At 47.9% G+C, this 17933-nt stretch overlaps 1 protein-coding gene across 2 annotated transcripts; it reads right to left on the bottom strand.

Annotated features, from left to right (window-relative positions):
• Window positions 1-5929: 5929 nt before the first annotated feature.
• LOC122372556 (meiotic recombination protein SPO11-like) lies at window positions 5930-16941 on the bottom strand. 2 transcript variants are annotated; one of them, XM_043349859.1, is made up of 9 exons: window positions 16911-16941; window positions 13192-15341; window positions 12771-12908; window positions 12254-12447; window positions 11953-12098; window positions 11669-11806; window positions 11075-11171; window positions 9535-9626; window positions 5930-7686 (listed from the first exon to the last, which is right to left on the bottom strand). In XM_043349859.1, exons 2-9 carry the CDS (start codon window positions 15255-15257, stop codon window positions 7480-7482), a joined length of 3078 nt encoding a protein of 1025 aa, XP_043205794.1. In that variant the 5' UTR covers window positions 15258-15341; window positions 16911-16941; the 3' UTR covers window positions 5930-7479. The 2 variants fall into 2 exon arrangements, with proteins under 2 accessions (XP_043205794.1, XP_043205795.1); XM_043349860.1 differs by lacking the exons at window positions 12254-12447; window positions 12771-12908; window positions 13192-15341; window positions 16911-16941 and having other exon boundaries at window positions 5930-6741; window positions 7515-7686; window positions 11953-12174.
• Window positions 16942-17933: the final 992 nt, after the last annotated feature.

Here is a 17933-nt window from a genome sequence, read left to right as displayed (position 1 = left end):
GCGGCGGCGGAGATGACGACCAGCAGGAGACAGCCCGTGATCGCCTGGGGGACAAGGACACGCAGTGAGACAGGAACAGTGTGAGACCGGCGCGGTGGTGTAAAAGGTAATGTAGGGGAATGCACCTTAGCTAGATGATGCGAGGAACATAGTTGACAAACAACGATAAATGGGGCTGTGTGTAATTCGAGTATGGATCTACACAAATGGAATAGGACTCTTCACTTCAACGGGAATGCATATCATCAAGAAGCAGCGAGAAGCTTGCGAATATGAAAACAATGTTACCATGCGATATTGATTACGGAGCGAGCGAAGCGAGCGTAGTCTTTCCTTAGATTAACGGAAATTTCTGAATATGAGCGGCCGGCCGGCCGGCCGTGGTCACGCTTTTGCGAGGCTTATATCTCAGCAACCACTTGACCGATTTACACGCGGTAATTTTTGTAGGGTAGCTTCATTCCTTCTACCAAGTATTGGACTATTCCCGATGCATGTGGGTGACCCCTTATGCACGTGCCACGTGCAAAACGAAGAGGTGTCACTTTTGCAATTGTTGCAATATCTCGGTAACTACTTGGCCGATTGCGCTGAAAGTTGGCATGTAGGTAGGCACCCACTAGGCAATACATATCCATGTGCCAGAGTTGGGGTGCTGCTGCACGTGCGCACGTGCAGGGGTCGATTCCAGATCTCGAGAACGGCTGGACCGATGGCGCTCAAATTTCGTACATGGTTAGGGACCGGTTAGTAGGGTGCCGTGCAAAAGTCAGTTGGGACCCATTTTGCACGTGCGCACGTGCAGGGTGCCGCTTCCAGATCTCGAGAACGGCTGGGCCGATTGTGCTCAAATTTGGCACATCGCTAAAGACCGGCTAGTAGGGTGCCGTGCACAAGTCAGCTGGAGGTACCCCCTCGAAATTTCGCACGTGCAAGGCTCACCCTCTCGCTCGCTCCGTTAGTCGCCACAAAAGGCGTTATACTGGTTATTGAATATCCAAAGATGACTATCGCGAAAGGCGAAAACTTCCAAAAACCAAATTCACTTAACTCATTGGTTCCTGATACCTACCACTAATGCATACATGCATTGGAATGCCAGTTACACATACGAAACAAACTAAAGATAAGGTTCCTGACGATTGACGAAATACAATCGATAAAAAGGGCACCTACTATTGGTGACCCACGACGCACTGTTGTCAGTGTTGCAACTGGTTTGTGCAACGGTACGTCATACCTATACCTACCCTGCGTCATACCAGCATGTAGACATGTTACCTATGCAGTGATGATAGCGACATAGATAACTTGAACTATCAGTGTGTTCACTATCGGTAGTTCATGTTATCTACGACAGCGAGATGACGGCGAGTATCAAATGAGGATAAGCAATTACATGCACATGCATAGATTAGGTAATGGTACGCATACCTACTTGCTCAATCCGTGTTGTATCGCGCGTATGAAAAGAAACTAAAAGTTTCAAGGCACAGTTTCGAATTTATCATATGTAGGTAAGTAAGTAACGCTAATTGATTAGTTATCAAGTCAGTAAGCTTTCTGATTGGATAACAATTTATCAAAATAGGCGTGTATTTCCTCCCCCCCCAAAAAAAAAAAACAAACAAAACACATTTAGGTACCTGAGTAACTATGTACAGTAACCAATAGTCATGTTCGGTTAAGTTTAAATTCGCTTTTGAAATAACCAAAATAACCCGATGCTGTTAATTTAAACCTCGCCGGACCTATTTATCTTCTACATCCTACGAGTATGCCCTGGCCGAGGGCCGAGGGGGGATGACCCCCTCGCCGTTTCGCCCCTAATTGAGTTAGGACCTTGCGAAAAAAGGAGCATGTGCGCCGTTACGAGACACAGCGATTGGTAGCCGATTTTAAAATCCCAGATCTCGAAGGTCAGGTCAAGTGCCCCATAGTACAGCTTCCGTTTCGGTAAATAACTTCGGCCAAAAATAGTCACAGAGCCGTGATTTTGACACCACAGGCGCACAGGTGCGTCGAATGGTAAGTACCTATACGTTTTGCTCGGGTGAGGTCAACCTAAGGTATTGATCTCGGGTCAAGGTGAGGTCAAAACGCCTCAGGTCACGAGGCTGGTTGAAGGAGGTCCTATCGCAGAGCATTCGATTCGGCTAGTTTTTCCAAGTCTGTTAGTTGCTTTCGCGACCCACTAGCTCAATTTGGTCGGGAGTTTTTGACGAAAAACTATTATTACCTTAGTGACATCATAAATGACGTCACGAGAAGTCAAAATTGCAAAAGTGAAACATCCCACCTTTTAACCCTCGCCCGCACATGGGGGGGTGGTTGCCACCCCCCCCCCCCCCCAGGTAGTCTTTCTGCTCTGCACTCAACATTTTTGGAGCTAGAAAGCTGATTTTTCGTATAGCTGCTCCTCTATCCTTTCTTGATGTCCACTGAAAATTTCAAGTTTCTGTGATTTTTGGTTTCGGAGATATGACCTTGTTTTTCAGGTCATGTCATGACCCAAATGGCCAATTCTCAACATCTTGCGTTTGCTATGGGCCTTATGAGCTTTTGACACCCTGATTTCGGCCTTTTTTGCCAGTCTTACCTCCTACCTATCATGGAACATGTTGTCTGACGATGTACAGGGGTCAAGGTCAGGGTCAAGGTCAACCTAGGTCATCTAAGATAATTGCGTTTTAGGCAAGCTGAATTTACTTTTTTTGAAGTTTTTTGACTGCATTTTTGGTAAAAGCTTATCGGATCATGATTTCATGTAATATGGACCCAAAAACAATCGGTGCACACATCAGTATACACACAGACACACACAGACATACAAACACATATAATTGACCTTGACCTAACTTGACCTGAAATGACCTCAGCAGCAAAATTCTGGTCGGGTAGTGTGACAAAGAGGTTCTAGCTGGCTTGGCACCAGAAAACAGCATCGTCATCGGTATTTGATAAGCAGCACACTTGATATCCAACGGTGACCCAAAACAGCAACATTTTTTAGTTTGACCTGACCTGGAAGGTCAATGACTGACCTGAGAAGGTAAAACTGGGTATCATTGGATTCGTCTCTTCCCAAAGAATCTTTTTGGTCTTTACTGCTAAGCTCTATCTCCAACAGGAACGAAATGGCGCGGGGGGGGGTGGCAACCACCCCCCCCCCCATGTGCGTTCTAGGATGGGAAAATGGCATGTGCGGGCGAGGGTTAAGGTGAGGATTAAATCACGATTCCGTGCACTTGAGATAATTTTAGATCATTCCCCCCCCCCCCGGCGCCAAAATAACAGCTTCCTTCTTTCCCCATTTACTTATAGGTAATGGTGATATCACGTGACCGACCTGACCTAAGGTGACTGTTAGGAAAAATAGGGTTGACTTTCCAGGTCACGTCAATGACCCAAAAGTCGGGAAGATCGGAAACTGCCAGAATATCGTAGAGCGAGCGTGTTGTGGGGTGTCTCTGGGTCCTGATAACAAATTCAATGCTAGTTTTGATTAAAGATGAAATAGGTAAGTATCTATGATGTCAACCACTACTGACAGATTCGTAACATGTTACGTAGGCACCAAAACTACTTCCTAAATTTTCAAATGGGTGCTAAAATCGAGAACAGCTCCAAAAAACTACCCAAGAAACGTGTACCTAAAACTAGAAAAATTGATCCTATGTCATCTAGGTCAATGACTTCGACGTGACATTGACACCCAACATAATGCATGGGACAAACATTTCACACGTTGGAATGTTTACAACCACAAGAAGACTGGAGACGACGCGCGTAAAATGTGTGCTGACATACATACGCCGAATCATGATTCCGGCCTGACATGGTCTCGGAATAGTCAAAGTTCTTTTGGGTCAGGGTCATGAAATTTTCAGGATAGGTGTAAAATTCATCAGTTTAAAGGTACTGACAGTTTCGTCGCCATCAGCCGCCTTTGCCTGTTATTCCCGAAAAAACGAGAGGGTGGTGTCCGTTGGTCTCTCCCCTCCCCTATAAGTGCGAGGGTTAGTCCGGGTTTGACCAAACCTTCAGTCGAACACCACTGACTGGGGGTAGATCATTTAATGCTCCCCCCGTATTATCTCCGAAACCGTTCGAAAACTCGGTGGAACGCTTCTAAAACCTGTCTGAAATTTGAATTTTGAGGTCAAGCTCAAGCGACAGGTCAAGGTCAGATCAAGGGTCAAAATTAAATATATTCATGTTTGGGACAAATTGAGCTAGCGAGTCCGAAAAGCTATCAATGGACTCCGGAAGACCTGCCGAATCGAATGATGTGCAAGATGATTTCATCCGATCAATTTTGTGACCCGAGTAGCTTTGACCTGACCTTAACCTGAGCTCAACACCCTGAGTGGAATAAATCCAAACAAAAAGTGTCCTTTGACGCGCTAGACTATGCAATGACGAGCACGATGGTGCCAAAATCGCGGGTCTGCCACCAATTGTGGCGAAGTAATTCACCAAAAACAAAACCCCTACCTTGGGACACGTGACCTGACCTCATTCATGAGGTCACCGGTTGTCATGTGACCTTAAAATCAGATACTGTCCACTGTGTTAGGTCACGGCGCACACACTCGTCTTTTCCGCGAGGGTTCAATTAGTGGCGAAACGGCTTGTGCGATAGTAATATCACTCTTATCCGCCCTCCCCCTTTTTACCATGGGCATGTTCGCGAACAGTTCATGCGAGCTCGCGAATTGTTCGCCGTTTGCTCATTAAAATTTGGCAGATGAAGTCAATTGTTGTTCATCGACATCGGTACGTACATGTTGGCAAGCCTTTTCTTTAACTAATTAAAGGCGTTTTGTATGGTTCTCTGTCATTATTGATCTAATAGCTTATGCTGAAACTGGCCTGATCTAAGTGCTTCGCAACGTCCCCGTATCACTACATCCGAGCGACAACATGAATGGGTATCCAAACAAACTTTCGATCTTAACGCCCCTTATCCATGAGACCACATCACAGACACATAAACACGCACCATACAACATGGTAGAAGTCTCTCAAAACTCACCGGGCCGGCTCGATCCATGATGGGTTCCTGGCTCACCCCGACACCACTCGCGCTCACTGCCACTGGAAACCCGTTCGCCAGCACATAGTACTTATAACCTCGGCCGGGCTCGGCCCGGGCGGCCGAAAAACTCGCCCCCTCTGCGGCCACCGCCGTTGCACCGCAGCAGACACCCCGCAGAAAAAGTGGTGGGCATTACCGTAAGAGGCGACTTTTTATCACCGTCAGGAGAGGTGCCCGATAGAAAGTGGCATTTCCGCCGGTGTTGAAAGGAAAAGCGAGTCGAATTGCAAAAATCTATGCAATATTTACTAGACCGGCTCGGTCGGTTTGACACAAAACACTGATAATTTGATCAGATTATTAGGCATAATCGCGTGCCCCGCAAACCTAAACGGAATTCCAGAGCAGCCATGCGTAAGCAATAATGTCAGGTCAGCTGACCACATTTATGATCATTAGTTGCGCCTGGTCCATAGAACACAACCGATTCTAGTTCACATCCCTGATGCCACCAACAAAAAGTCTGTCAATATGCAGAGCCTACCCAATGCGAGCGTTTGTCAACAAGCGATTAGCAGCACCCACCAACGTCACCACTCAAAATAATAACACAAAAAACTCATGATATTGCGTGGTAAAAGATCATCTTTTGGAGGGATCATTTTGATAGAGGGGATGCTTATGCATGAGCAGGATACAATCAAACAGTGATGATCGAATACAAAAAAAAAAAAACAGCAAGCGAATTAGAGAGTTCTGGCCTGTATGTATTCAAATACCATAATCATACGCAACAACAAGAACGGTCATATATACCTAACAACGACGGTCGTGAATAACAGCAACAACGTAAAGGCAATGTCTGACTGAATGAGGAACAAAATGGGATTGAATGATGACATGATTTGTGTTGTGTATTGGCGCACCGCACTCCACCAGTCCACAGCACACACTGACCCTCCGTCCGCCCGGCCGGCGCCCCCAGGCGCCGCAGGCGATCCCGGTCAGCCCACCACAGTCGGTCACAGGTACGGGCCGGTACACCTCCCCCAAATTGTTGTGACACTGCACTGGTACAACAGTTTAAGTTTAAGAAAAAGAAAATGTTTCTGCGCCACATACACATGGACACAAACGTACCAACGTAACAAAACTACAGCGAGTGCCGCAACGTGGGCACAGTGCCTTAATCATAGGACTTCAACCGCGGATTAATAACCAAGCGACTTGGAGCACGGCGCGCACGTTCACTGCGACGCAATGGAGCAGGCTCACAGGTGACAGTGGGAGCACACGGCGCCACAGAGGGCGCATCAACACCATCGAGGCGGAATCGGACGAGCCGAGAGTCGTCACGTTCCGCGGGCGAACTATCACGTGCAGGCGGCGACGGAACGCTACATGGGCGAAACGAACAAGGTAGCAGCGGACGATGGGGGCGCAAAAATCGCCGGTTACGCCACAATACACGACCACTGGGCAACTTTACGAGATAATCACGATGATCACCCACGCCGACCACGATGCCCGTCCTGTCCCACTGGCCCGTACGCGAGTCCTGCACATCGACGGTTGTGCCGATGCGCACGGCGGGGAGAGCCTTGGCAGTACTATTGTAATGATCACGTACGTACTCAGTTGCGTGAGCGCGAGACCGGTCGTACTTCTCAGCGGCCGTCTGCCACTCGACAGCGAATGCCCTGCGGTGAGCCGGGCATTCGAATAAATAACGGGACATGTGAATAAATAAAAATACATATCTAGGACTCGAAAACCTCATTCGACTTTACAGAAAGACATTTATAGCTCCTGATGACTTTTGAAAGACGAACATGTTTAGAGATACAGGCAACTATGAACTATGGAGTGAGAGACCAAATGAAACGGCAACGGAAACATCACTAATCGGTACAAATAATGCACCGACAGCGTCCAGAAACATTGCACCGATATATGATGTTGCACGAACCTCTGAGAATATAAAATGATAGAGATCAGAATAAACTGAAGTTGACGATGAAACATGATCATGGATTACTGGCAACAGCTATGATTACAAGAGGAAGCGAATTAAATTAAAACGCCGGCACAAATATGTTATATGCCGGTGATTCTTAACAAGCATAGATCCCTCACAAACTTCAGTTTACCTTTCCAATGAGCGCGACTTCTCTGAACACAATTCGTTGACAGTATATGACAGATCGACACAGTTATCAAACATGTTCATCTGATCGGTAATTCGGTAGAAAGACAGCAGCTCACACCTAACAATCGACGTCCAACGAAAGCCATGCTCAGTGCTCAACCAACTCGAATTCACACTCCTGCGTCTTCCCTGGTCTTCTTTGGCTTTGCAGAATCCAACCTTCCTCGTGAACAACGTTACACAGCGTGCGTCTGAGCCTGTGACGGTGGCCTTCGACAAACCTCTCTGGTTACTCGACAGCGGCCAGAGCCTGAACTGACTCACACGGCTCAGTACGATCCCGGGGAACGACATCCTGTCCGTTCGAGACTCCCAGACCACCCGCCAGGCACTCCTGGATCTTGCTCGGCAGGTAGAGATCCGTCAGGAAGGTGGGGTGGATCGCGCTCAGACATTGGATCTCTGCCTTCCGACCCGACGCCAGGATCTCGCGGATCTGGGGAGCGAGACGATGCCCAAGGGCCGCCGATAATCCGCTGCTCTCGGGTGTGTAATTTAAAACCGACTGAATAAAGTTATACCGATTACACTAGATAGATATGACGGGTGACTGCATTTGATTGACTGACGGCTTCTGACTAAGTCAGTCGCGCGTATGGGTAGATGTAACTAGCATACGCTTTATTCTTATTTTATTTTCAAGCAAAGGGACGAAAAAAAAAGAAATACCGTAAACGGGGGTGACTTTGCCATGCTTCTCAACAAATGTTTGAGGGTGATCTCCAGTGATATTTTACGAATAATGTAATAAGTTTGTATGCACAAACGAAAGATAATTGATGGGCCTTCCAACATAACCAACACTGAGAGATAAGTAGCCACTAAATACGGAACTGGGTTCCATTTTATTGGAGTCATTGAAATGGTCAAATTTGAAGAGGTCCGGACTTTTTTTTATCTAACCATGTTCTAGACCAACTGTGATGCTGAAACTTGGTATGGTTGATCATGACAAGGCTGTTAAGTTAGCATATCCAACAAAACTGGCATTTGTCATTTCATTTAGCTAAAATTTTTGGTGGCGATTCTTCCAAGTGAATTGCAGGCCACATGGGGTGACCTTGCCACCATGTTATCAATGCAAAAATGAAATACTTATCCGATGCAATTCAAAAGAAGTTTTAAATGTAGCATCATTTTGACCTCCAAACTGGTTTTTTAAATGTAAAAGTTTATATGTTAAAATTTAACACAGTAATGCACAGTGGGAGTATAAAAAGGCAAAGGTTACCAAAATAAAAAAAAATGGATGAAGCTGGGCCCATTTTTTTTTTTTTTTTAGCACGGCCATGATCATCTACAACTCCTGAGTTTGCCAATGAGACTGGCTGAAGAAATCTGTATAATTTTATAGATCAAAACGCTGATAAGAAGGATGTCGGTAAGTTCCCGCAAGAACGTCCTCTTTCTGTTCCTCTTAATGCCGCTGGAAAAACGCGGCAAGGTCCTAGACTACCGGTACAATAATATCTTTGCTTTATCTATTCTGAACCATTTTCAGTTTCTATTTACGATCAAATCTCAGTTATTTTCAACAAATATAATGTATTACAAAAAGTAAGGTATCCCTCCTTTTTTGTACATCGTCTCAGAGCAAAAAAATATCGAATTGCTTTATTTTTTCCTATTAAACAATTAAAGATGGTTGCCTTTCCCCATACAATGAAACAAAAATGCTTGAAAAGTATTTGCTAGCGTTAAAAAAAATTATTTAGCATAGTGGCAAAGTCACCCCTTTTTCAGTTAAACTTTGCCACGACTCATTTTGCTTAAAAATTTATATTTTTAGGCAAGATATAAATACGATAGTAGCAAAACCCAAAGAGCTAATCTTCATCCGTGTTTTGAACATAGAGTCATCCCAATAAGTTAACAAGCTTAAAGAATACAGGCGTCTAAAGTTGAAAACATGGCAAAGTCACCCTCGTTTACGGTACCCCCTCCCCCCAAAAAAAACTGCAGCCCAGCTCTTGAATCGAGCAATACAAATGTGATTTGCCGTGGAAATGGGAGATATATGAGTTATGTAGTGCCATCTTATCAATAGGGACAAAATGAGCAATTGCGTTCCATTCCGTTCCAGAACATCAGCGACCTTGTATGCCAGCCCGTTCCACAGCAGTGACCTTTGAGGGTCGTATGGCCCAACGGGTCATCGGCCTCTTCGTGCCACTGCAAACTATCAAGCCAGCGACCTATTCGTGTCACCCAAAACCTGGCGAGTTGGCCACCTCTGACTCGCTCAAGCCAATAGCCCGGCGCCGAGCGCGGAGTGCGGACTGACCTGTCGCTGCCAGAAGCGGTTGTGTTTCACGTACGGCCGAGAGAGGAGGCACCGGGCCTTGCTGCGGTCGGCGGCGGTTAGAGGCAGGAGAGCTGGGGAAAGGGACGGAACGGTCACATAGGAGACACAAGAGAGCACAATAGAAGGGAGCAATGGCGGTATGAACTATGTAAAGCACCAAAAGCATCTGTAAACAGAAGCCTTGTCACGAAGTGGTCTTTCAAGAGAGAACGCTTTTGCTGGATGTCGCTTCTCCCCAGGAAATAAAAGAAAGGGAATTTAGACGTTTCATATTGCACGTCAATACGGGATATTGCACGTCGTACCTACGGAATATCTGAAGTAAATGAATGCATAATGCATAAGCAAAAATACCCACGTGATCTCATCTACTAGGTACTCAGATTAATAACACATGATTATCAACAGCTCCATCAAACCTGTCCGCATTTGTAAAAATATCCAACCATTTTTAGTTCCGCAATAACTCTGTCTCTGACTCACAATTATGATATAAAATGAGTCCACCCTAACCTAACTATATGTAAATGACCCATACTTAGCCAATCCGATCGAACACTCAGTCCAGCCGGCTACAAAAGAGGGCACCCACTGCGACGCAGTCGTACGCCCAGGTATGACCGACATGATCCAGGCCACTTTTTACTACGGCGTCGTAGAAATTGCGAGCATTCTCTCTGTCGGAGATCAAGCCGATGCGGGGCCGGGGTTCGATCGGTGCAATAGATAGGCTGGACTTTATAGGTATTTCGCCGATACTATCACATGATTTTCAATAGGCATCCAAATCCAATATCGGATAATTGATGAAAAAACATTATTTTGGGTGAACTTCTACAACTTTGCCAGCAAAAAGATGCCGACGAAACATCTGAGATCAGGCTACAATATATGGCAATTCAAATCAAGCCAAATAGCAACAAGATATTTTGATCTTTCGTGATGCGTGATTAGGTAGGCAAACTATTCAATATCTCAGACATAACTCAGTGCGGGCTCGATCGGGCCGCTGTGATAAAAAACCCGCCACCAGTATCGCTGAGCATCTGATGTAATAACCTGTTCCCAGTCACCTAATGCATGACTAAAGAACCGCCGTGACACCACACTGTGAACGTGAACACCTCGTAAATCACGCACGCACAGCGGCACCGAGCGAACGTCAAGAGCGAGTTATCGGTTACCATGCATTAGAGAAATCCCCCCCCCCTCCCCTCCTGCGTCGAAGTGGAGCCTTAGTATAGCTTGAATTAGACGCTTGGGGTTTATTAAACCTTTTGCAAGGGTACGGAATCTACAAGGACACAATGTGAACGTCAGTTCTAAGAATACAACACAACAGACAACGCCTAGAACGAGCGTGAAAGTGACGGAGGGGAATGTGAGGCGGCACCCACTTGGCCTCTCTTTCTCCACAGAACTTCAACCGCTTCCCGTAGTCGCACCCCTCAAACACACCTCCTGTCCGGCTCACCGCCCACTGCAGGCGCTCTTCGCCCCCTGGCGCTCTTTGCCTCACCTGAACGGGGTATATCCAGGTGCAGTACCTCCGTGGGCCGGACTCCGAGCCAGATCAGGCCCGGTGTGGTGAGTCGGTCCGACTCCCGGGCACGAGCCTGCCCACACATGGATAAAGCTCAGTGTTTGAGTGGGACGAAGCTAAAGAAAGTAGGTACTCAGCAACGGGTGTGTAAGAACTTTTTGGGAAACAGCATAATAAATAGAGATGTCACGAATTGCTGCAGCACCAAGTAAACGATCAATAATGCGTATCACGAAGTACGAACCTCAATCATTGTTCAGCACTTGCTTTCAAACGACCGAATTATCCGTACGACAAAAATATCGAGCACGGCTAAAGGCTGAAACAGACTCTTTACGCGTTCAGGAAATCACATGCGAGAGCCTATTCAAATACATTGCAATTCTTCTCGCATCAATCGCTTGCGGAAGGTGCGTGCGATTGGTGCGAGCGTGCTTCCATGTATTTGAATAAGCTCTCGCATGCGATTTCCTGACTGCGGAAAGAGTCTGTTTCAGGCTTAAGGGAAATAAAAGCCTAAGTATGCATTCCAGCAAAGCGTATGTCATATTACCAGCAAACGAGCCTTACCAGGGAGCCGTACTTGTAGACGAAGAAGATCTCGAGGCCGTGAGGGTCGGCGTCAAGAAGCGCCATGGCCGGCACGGCCAGCCGGGAGGTCAGCATGCGCAGCAGCAGGCGTGTGTTGAGGTCCGGGAAACCCTTACCCTGCCGAACGGTGACGCCGTGATGAATAGAGATGGTACACAATCAACTTTGGGTAGCGACAGAAGGCCGCACCGATAATTTACACTTATAAAATTGATAACTGCATTTCAACTTTGAAAGCTTTGAAACTGTCCGGCGTAACTGACCGTGATGACGATCCCGGGCGGCAGATGGTCCAGCACACCGCTGTCCAGGATCTTCTGGAACGTGGCGTCCTTCTCCACTACCAGGATGAAGCGTGCCGAGGAGCTCACCAGCTGCACGTGCGGCACGTTCTCCGGCACCAGCAGCCCTGGAGAGAAGTCCCATGGGTATTACACCAAACCAATTATCGATATCCAATGTATGGTCAAGCTCGCGCATCTAACACTCATCTCCCGCGCAAACCTACATCCAACACATGGCCCAGCTCGCGCCTCTAAACACGCCTTTCCCGAGCAAACCCACCGTGTTTGGCCGCCGAGCAGTCCATGAGCACATCTCCGCAGCGCAGCACCAGCTGGCCGGCCACCAGGCCCTTGGAGGTGGCGCGCACGTGCGAGCTCTCGCGCGGAATGGCCAACAGGTCAGTGACGTCATCCAGCAGGGCGTCCACGGCACGTTGGCTGCCGAACAGCGATACTTCTTGGTAGTAGATGTCCCTGTCGAATGAGGAACGGCGATTAATTATTGGGTCATAACCAGTGCTCAGCCGCTTTGTATGATATATAAACGAGAATCTTGAAACACACGATGAAACGAGGTGCTAATGATTGAGACAACTATCGTTTTTAGGAGCAAAACACACTGGTTGGGTCTCTTTAATGGTGCCCATTGTAGAGTAAAGAAAACGTGTTTACATCGCGTAATGGGAAATAGCATTTGGAACAGTCAGTTTGAAATATACTAAGACATTTCCCTATCGTCTGGCGTTACGCACGTTCTTTTAGCGGAAAATCAGCGCATCCATTACACTCGTACCGACCTCTTGGTTGAGTGAGTGTTGGTGGAGACGAGGTGTCTGATCTTCTGCAGCAGGAGCACCATCATGTTGAGCCGGCTCTCGCTGCGGACCCGCACCTCGGCGCGGGGCGTCTCATCGGTCACCACGAGATGACCGGCACTGTCGGTCAGAGGGCACGGGGTAGCTCAGGGAAGTGTTTGGGTAGACGGTGTGATGGAATTACGGATAATAAATCGTGTGAGTAATGAGTATAGATCATTCGAAAAGACAAAAGATCAGATAAAAGGTAAGACGTAAACCGATTCGGCGGACGTCGGGTACACAGTGTACCCGACGTACACTGTGTACCCGACGCATCTTACATATAGATTATAGACACCGACGGTATGGCAAAGTCACAAAGGCACCAAAGCGTCTCTCAGAAGTTACGCAAAGTACTCACTCGGTGCAGAGTTGAAGGTCCCGCCATCTGGTCTTGGCTGGCAGCAGCAGCTCGGGAGTTTCGCCGCGTTCCCGACAGGTGGCAACTGCGGCGAGCAGAGCGTCAATCCGCGCCAGAACCGTCTCCGTCTGGACAGGTCGGCGCGGGTCACGGCTCCCAGCACCAGGACGGGCAGCCCGGGACTTGCTCGGTGGTTTGGCGGCTGATGTGCTGGCCGCAGAGGGCGCAGGTAGGTTTTCAGAAGCGCCTTTTGAGACGTGTGCTGGAGTGTTGTCCTCGGTAGGCGGCGTGGAAGTTACTGAACCGGTGAACTTGTGCTGACTACAGCTCATTGGTATTCCAGCTGATGTTTGAGAACTGGTTTCCAGGGGTTGTACTGGTGCAGCAGCATCAACTTGCATAGGTGGTGCAGAAGACAAAGGGTCGGTAGTTCCGGGCCGCAGCAATGGCGGAGATGTAGGCAGCGGGGGCGGAACGCTAACCTCGGACTGTTGCAGCGGGAGAGACGTCCACCTGACTGGAGACTGGGAAATGTCCAACAGAAGTGATGACTGCTGAGATGTAGGTCGTGACGTATCTTTGGGATACGATGTATCATGTTTGCCAGATGCTGGAGCGTCCTGACTCACGGCTTCAGTGCCAACGTTCGCTTCGCATGAGATCGATCTGGCAGTTGGTTCATCGATACAGCGAGGGTTTGCGGTTGGAGTGTTCACTTCCGACTCGTTGCCTGAAACATTGGCTATCGGGAGACCAGCATGCTCTTCAACTCCTCTGATGGATACTGCGGCAGTCTTTGGCGCAGCATCAGCATGACGTAGGCCTTCGGCATCTGATACTGCTGGCATAGATGATTGACTGGCGATAGTAGGAGACGAAGTCCGTGTGACGTTGCCTTGCACAGTTTCAACAGAGCGTTTTCCTGTTTCTTGACGACCTGCAGTTTGTTGGCATTCCCGTCGATGCCTCTTTGCGGTGTTCTGCGTTTCAGCGTCATGTGTCCCTTTCATTCGGTGTTCGCTTTCTTCGAAACACAAGCGCTTGGCGACATCTCCTTGGGAGGTAGAGGGCGTTTTACTGCCTTGCGCTGCATGGAGTGAAGATTGGGTACCTTGACGAACTAAGGAGTGACGGCTGATGTCATCAGTGAAAGAAGCTGTAGACTCTCGACTAAAACGGCATGACGTTTCTGCGCCTTCGTGTACAAAACCATGACTTTGCAGCATGAGGTCGCTAACTTCTGATATGAGTTCATCGACCAGCACCTCATCCAGGTCATCATAAAGATGGTCGAGTTTGCTACCGGTGCTCCTCTGAGGTGACGCATGATCATCGACATCGGGATCCGCTAAGTCATCGCGTAGCTCTACGCGAGAGCTTCTCTTATCTTGTCGAGCACGGCATGGTGATGCAGCGGGCTCCTCCAGGTCATCAAAAAGGGCATTATTGTGCTCCACTGTTTCCGGTAGAGGGCGAGGAGCTGGTTCATCCAGATCATCTCGCAAGTCATGCACAGATGCCACAGGCGCAGGGAGCGGCAGATCTGCAGGCTCGTGGAGATCGTCGCGACATTCCGTTGCAAACGCCTGTGCGCATTCATCAGGTTCATCAAGATCATCCACCATTTGGAGCCGAGTCCTTTGCCAAGATGACTGAGCCACCGGCTCGTCGAGGTCATCTCGCACCTGAAAACCATGGCGCCTCTCGGTATACGGCTCGACCAGATCATCAAGATCATCTTCTAGAGTTTCATGAGCATGGCCATCTTCCAATTTTATTGGTACCGTGACAGGCAATCCATACAGTAAGGATATGCTCTCAGGTGAAGGCTGCTGTGGTTGTGGCTTTCCCACGCTTTGTTCTCTACACCGGTCACCACTTATGTTAAAACTCGTCGCAAACGTGGTTAATCTCGGTTGGAAGAACGAGCCGGTGCTGACAGTAGGCGCAGTGTGTATGGGAGAACCTCGGGCATAACCAGTCCTTTCATGTCCGTTGAAGCATCCCACATGGAACGTTTTAGATACAAACTCATCCGCCGGCTCGTCAAGGTCGTCATACTCCATTCGCAGGCATCAAGTTAAAAATGAGCAAGAAGTCACTTCTATTCAGTCTCACGAACACGAGATAAGAAAAAGATATTCATGTTGCTGAAATGAAATAAGAGCTTGAAGTCACTTCTGTGCATGTGTCGACATTTTTTTACGGAATTTAAACTGAGGTGCATAATTAAATGCCGACTAAATCCTTCTAATAAACCAACCATGGAGGGCTGATAGGACTGAACCGCTGTCCGCATAGGTACTTAGAAAACATACTCAGAAGTCAGAAGCTGCGCTGAAGCTGAAGATGTTGAGCGCTCTACGCTATAAGAGCTTATCAATTATTAACCCACGGATGACTCATTGACTGTGGGGGGGGGGGGGGGGTCTCGTTTTCCTGCGATATTCCAAAACGCTTTCTGTATCGAACATCGAGTCCGACACGAAACTTTCAGTACCTTTGGCTGGTCTGGATAAGTTTAAAGTTTAACCCTCGCCCGTATTGGTGTTTTTCCAGCCGCGAACGTATAAGGGGGGGGGGGGGTCCGTTGACTTGGACCCCCCCTTGCCGTTTCGCCCCTGATCGAGCTAGAGCTTCGCGGAAAAACGAGCATGTTACCCGTGACGAGAGGAAGCCGATGATACCCAATTTTAAGGTCCTAGGTCATCGGTTGACCTTCCAGGTCAGGTCAATGACCCAAAAGTATGGAAAATCGGGACCTGTTAGAAAGTCGTAAAGCGTGGCTGCTATGGGGGTTTTCGGGGTGCTGATCACGAATATCATGTTAGTTTTGATCACAGATGATGTCTTCATGCATTTAGGCCAGGTCGGGTCAGGTCAGGTCAGGTCAATCAGTAAGGGTATTCGTAGTAGGTGGCAACCGCCTCTGACAGCTTCGTAACATGTTACGAAGGTATCAAAGCTACTTCGTAAATGTTCATATGATTGCTAAATTCGAATTCAGCTCGAAAAACTGGCCTAGAAACATGTAAAACTCGAAAAAGTGAACCGAGGTCATCAAAGGTCAATGACCTGACCTGACCTTCCGGTGACCTTGACACCCACCCTAATGCATGGGAGCAACATCATATCCCATGTTTGAACGCTTAAAACCACGAAAAGACTGCAAACGCTTAACGCGCGGCTAATGCGAGCCGACATACGCCGAATCGTGATTCCGGCCAAACATGGTCTCGAAAAGTAGGTCACAGGTCAAAGGTCATTAGGGTCAGGGTCATGAAAATTTCAGGGTAGGTGTAAAATTGATTAACACGAGGGTACTGAAAGTTTCGTCGCGATCGACCGCTTTTTACGCGAGTTATTCGCGAAAAACCGAGGGGGTCCGTTCGACCCCCCCCCCTCCTATACGGGCGAGGCACCTTTTATCAAAAATTTCTGAAGACAGTTATCCGGGGTTATTGAACGCTTTTCAATTTGAAAATCGGGTCCGACGTAAGACGGCCCCCGCCCTCCCGCCGCCATTCACGTCAACGGGTATATAGGGCCTTGCGTCAACGGACAACGTCGCGTTATGGAACAATATACCCAGCAATATACCTACCCTAGCCCCTAGTTCAAGTTAGGCGCAGGCCAATAACTTCTGAACGGCTCGGGCTGTTACCACGCCTTAAAATCGCAAAATGTTATAAACATGAATAGCAATCCCAACGAAATACCCTGGAATACGCTGCGCGGAAATTGCGAAATGTCACACTTTAACAATATCAACAACATGCAAAAAATCCAAGCACAAGTCCAAGGTCATCTAAAGACGTCTGCTGTTCAAGCGTAGAATGCATTTTGATTAATTTTTTATTGACTTAGATTATCAAATTGAAATATAACTTGCGTTAGTTATAGTCAGCTTTTTTTTATAAATGCAGAAACTTTTAATGTACGAAATGATAATCATTTCGATTTCGAAATAATAAACATCCTAGTTCAGATATATCAGCTGAAAACATCTGGACTTTTGTATATATTTATAACGCATTTTAGACAAAATATGGCGCATTGAAATTTTGTTGGGTGTATATCAAATATGCGACAGTTCATTAGTGCAAATGCTACACGAGTGCTACAGATTCAGAAGTGCGACTGCTTGTAAGTGCGATTAAGTGCTACAGGGATCCTGACGCCATTAGGCCCTTAGGCGGTTCAAAAGTGCGATGGTTTTGATTGGCTAGCGGTCGACCAATGAGGCTGCCCGTTCCACTGTGCTTTGCCAGGTACACTCCTCAACAACGCGATAGGGATGAGGCCGGTGCCATCCACAGCCGCCAGACCCGCCCGGGCCGGACCATGCGGCTCGGGCCGGGCCCGAGCCGCATGGCTACTGGCGCTCGGGCCGGGTGGGTGTGATTCATGGTTTTAGGGCACCCGCGCTTCAGAGCTCAGCGGCACGGATGAGGGGAGGACAGCACCAGCCGCCGGGCCGGACCACGTGGAGCGCGGGCGGACCCGCTTGGGCCGGGTGGAGTATAGGGGGCCGGGGCAAGAGAAAGAATGGGATTACAACATCTGCAGGACGATTTGACGTTTGTTTATGTCTATGAAGTGTAAGAAAACAGGCAATTATTACGGAGCGAGCGAAGCGAGCGTAGTCTTTCCTTAGATTAAAGGGACCCTCCCATCTTAACATTAGATTTGAGTTGAGATAGCCAAAATGGGGTCCCTGGCTCACAATTAGGTACCGGTTT

Source organism: Amphibalanus amphitrite, unplaced genomic scaffold (genome assembly GCF_019059575.1).
Source record: "Amphibalanus amphitrite isolate SeventyFive unplaced genomic scaffold, NRLGWU_Aamphi_draft 001372F_arrow, whole genome shotgun sequence".
NCBI classification, from domain to species: Eukaryota; Metazoa; Arthropoda; class Thecostraca; order Balanomorpha; family Balanidae; genus Amphibalanus; species Amphibalanus amphitrite.
This window is presented reverse-complemented; position numbering and strand designations above follow the sequence as displayed.

Bases quoted from the DNA above. Each gene is read 5' to 3' on its own strand.
- LOC122372556 (XM_043349859.1), bottom strand. From the start codon at position 15,257: ATGGAGTATGACGACCTTGACGAGCCGGCGGATGAGTTTGTATCTAAA. The intron at 12,909-13,191 runs GTGAGTACTTTG...TCTGACCGACAG, and splicing joins GACCTTCAACTCTGCACCGA to TGCCGGTCATCTCGTGGTGA. The intron at 12,448-12,770 runs GTCGGTACGAGT...CTCATTCGACAG, and splicing joins AACACTCACTCAACCAAGAG to GGACATCTACTACCAAGAAG.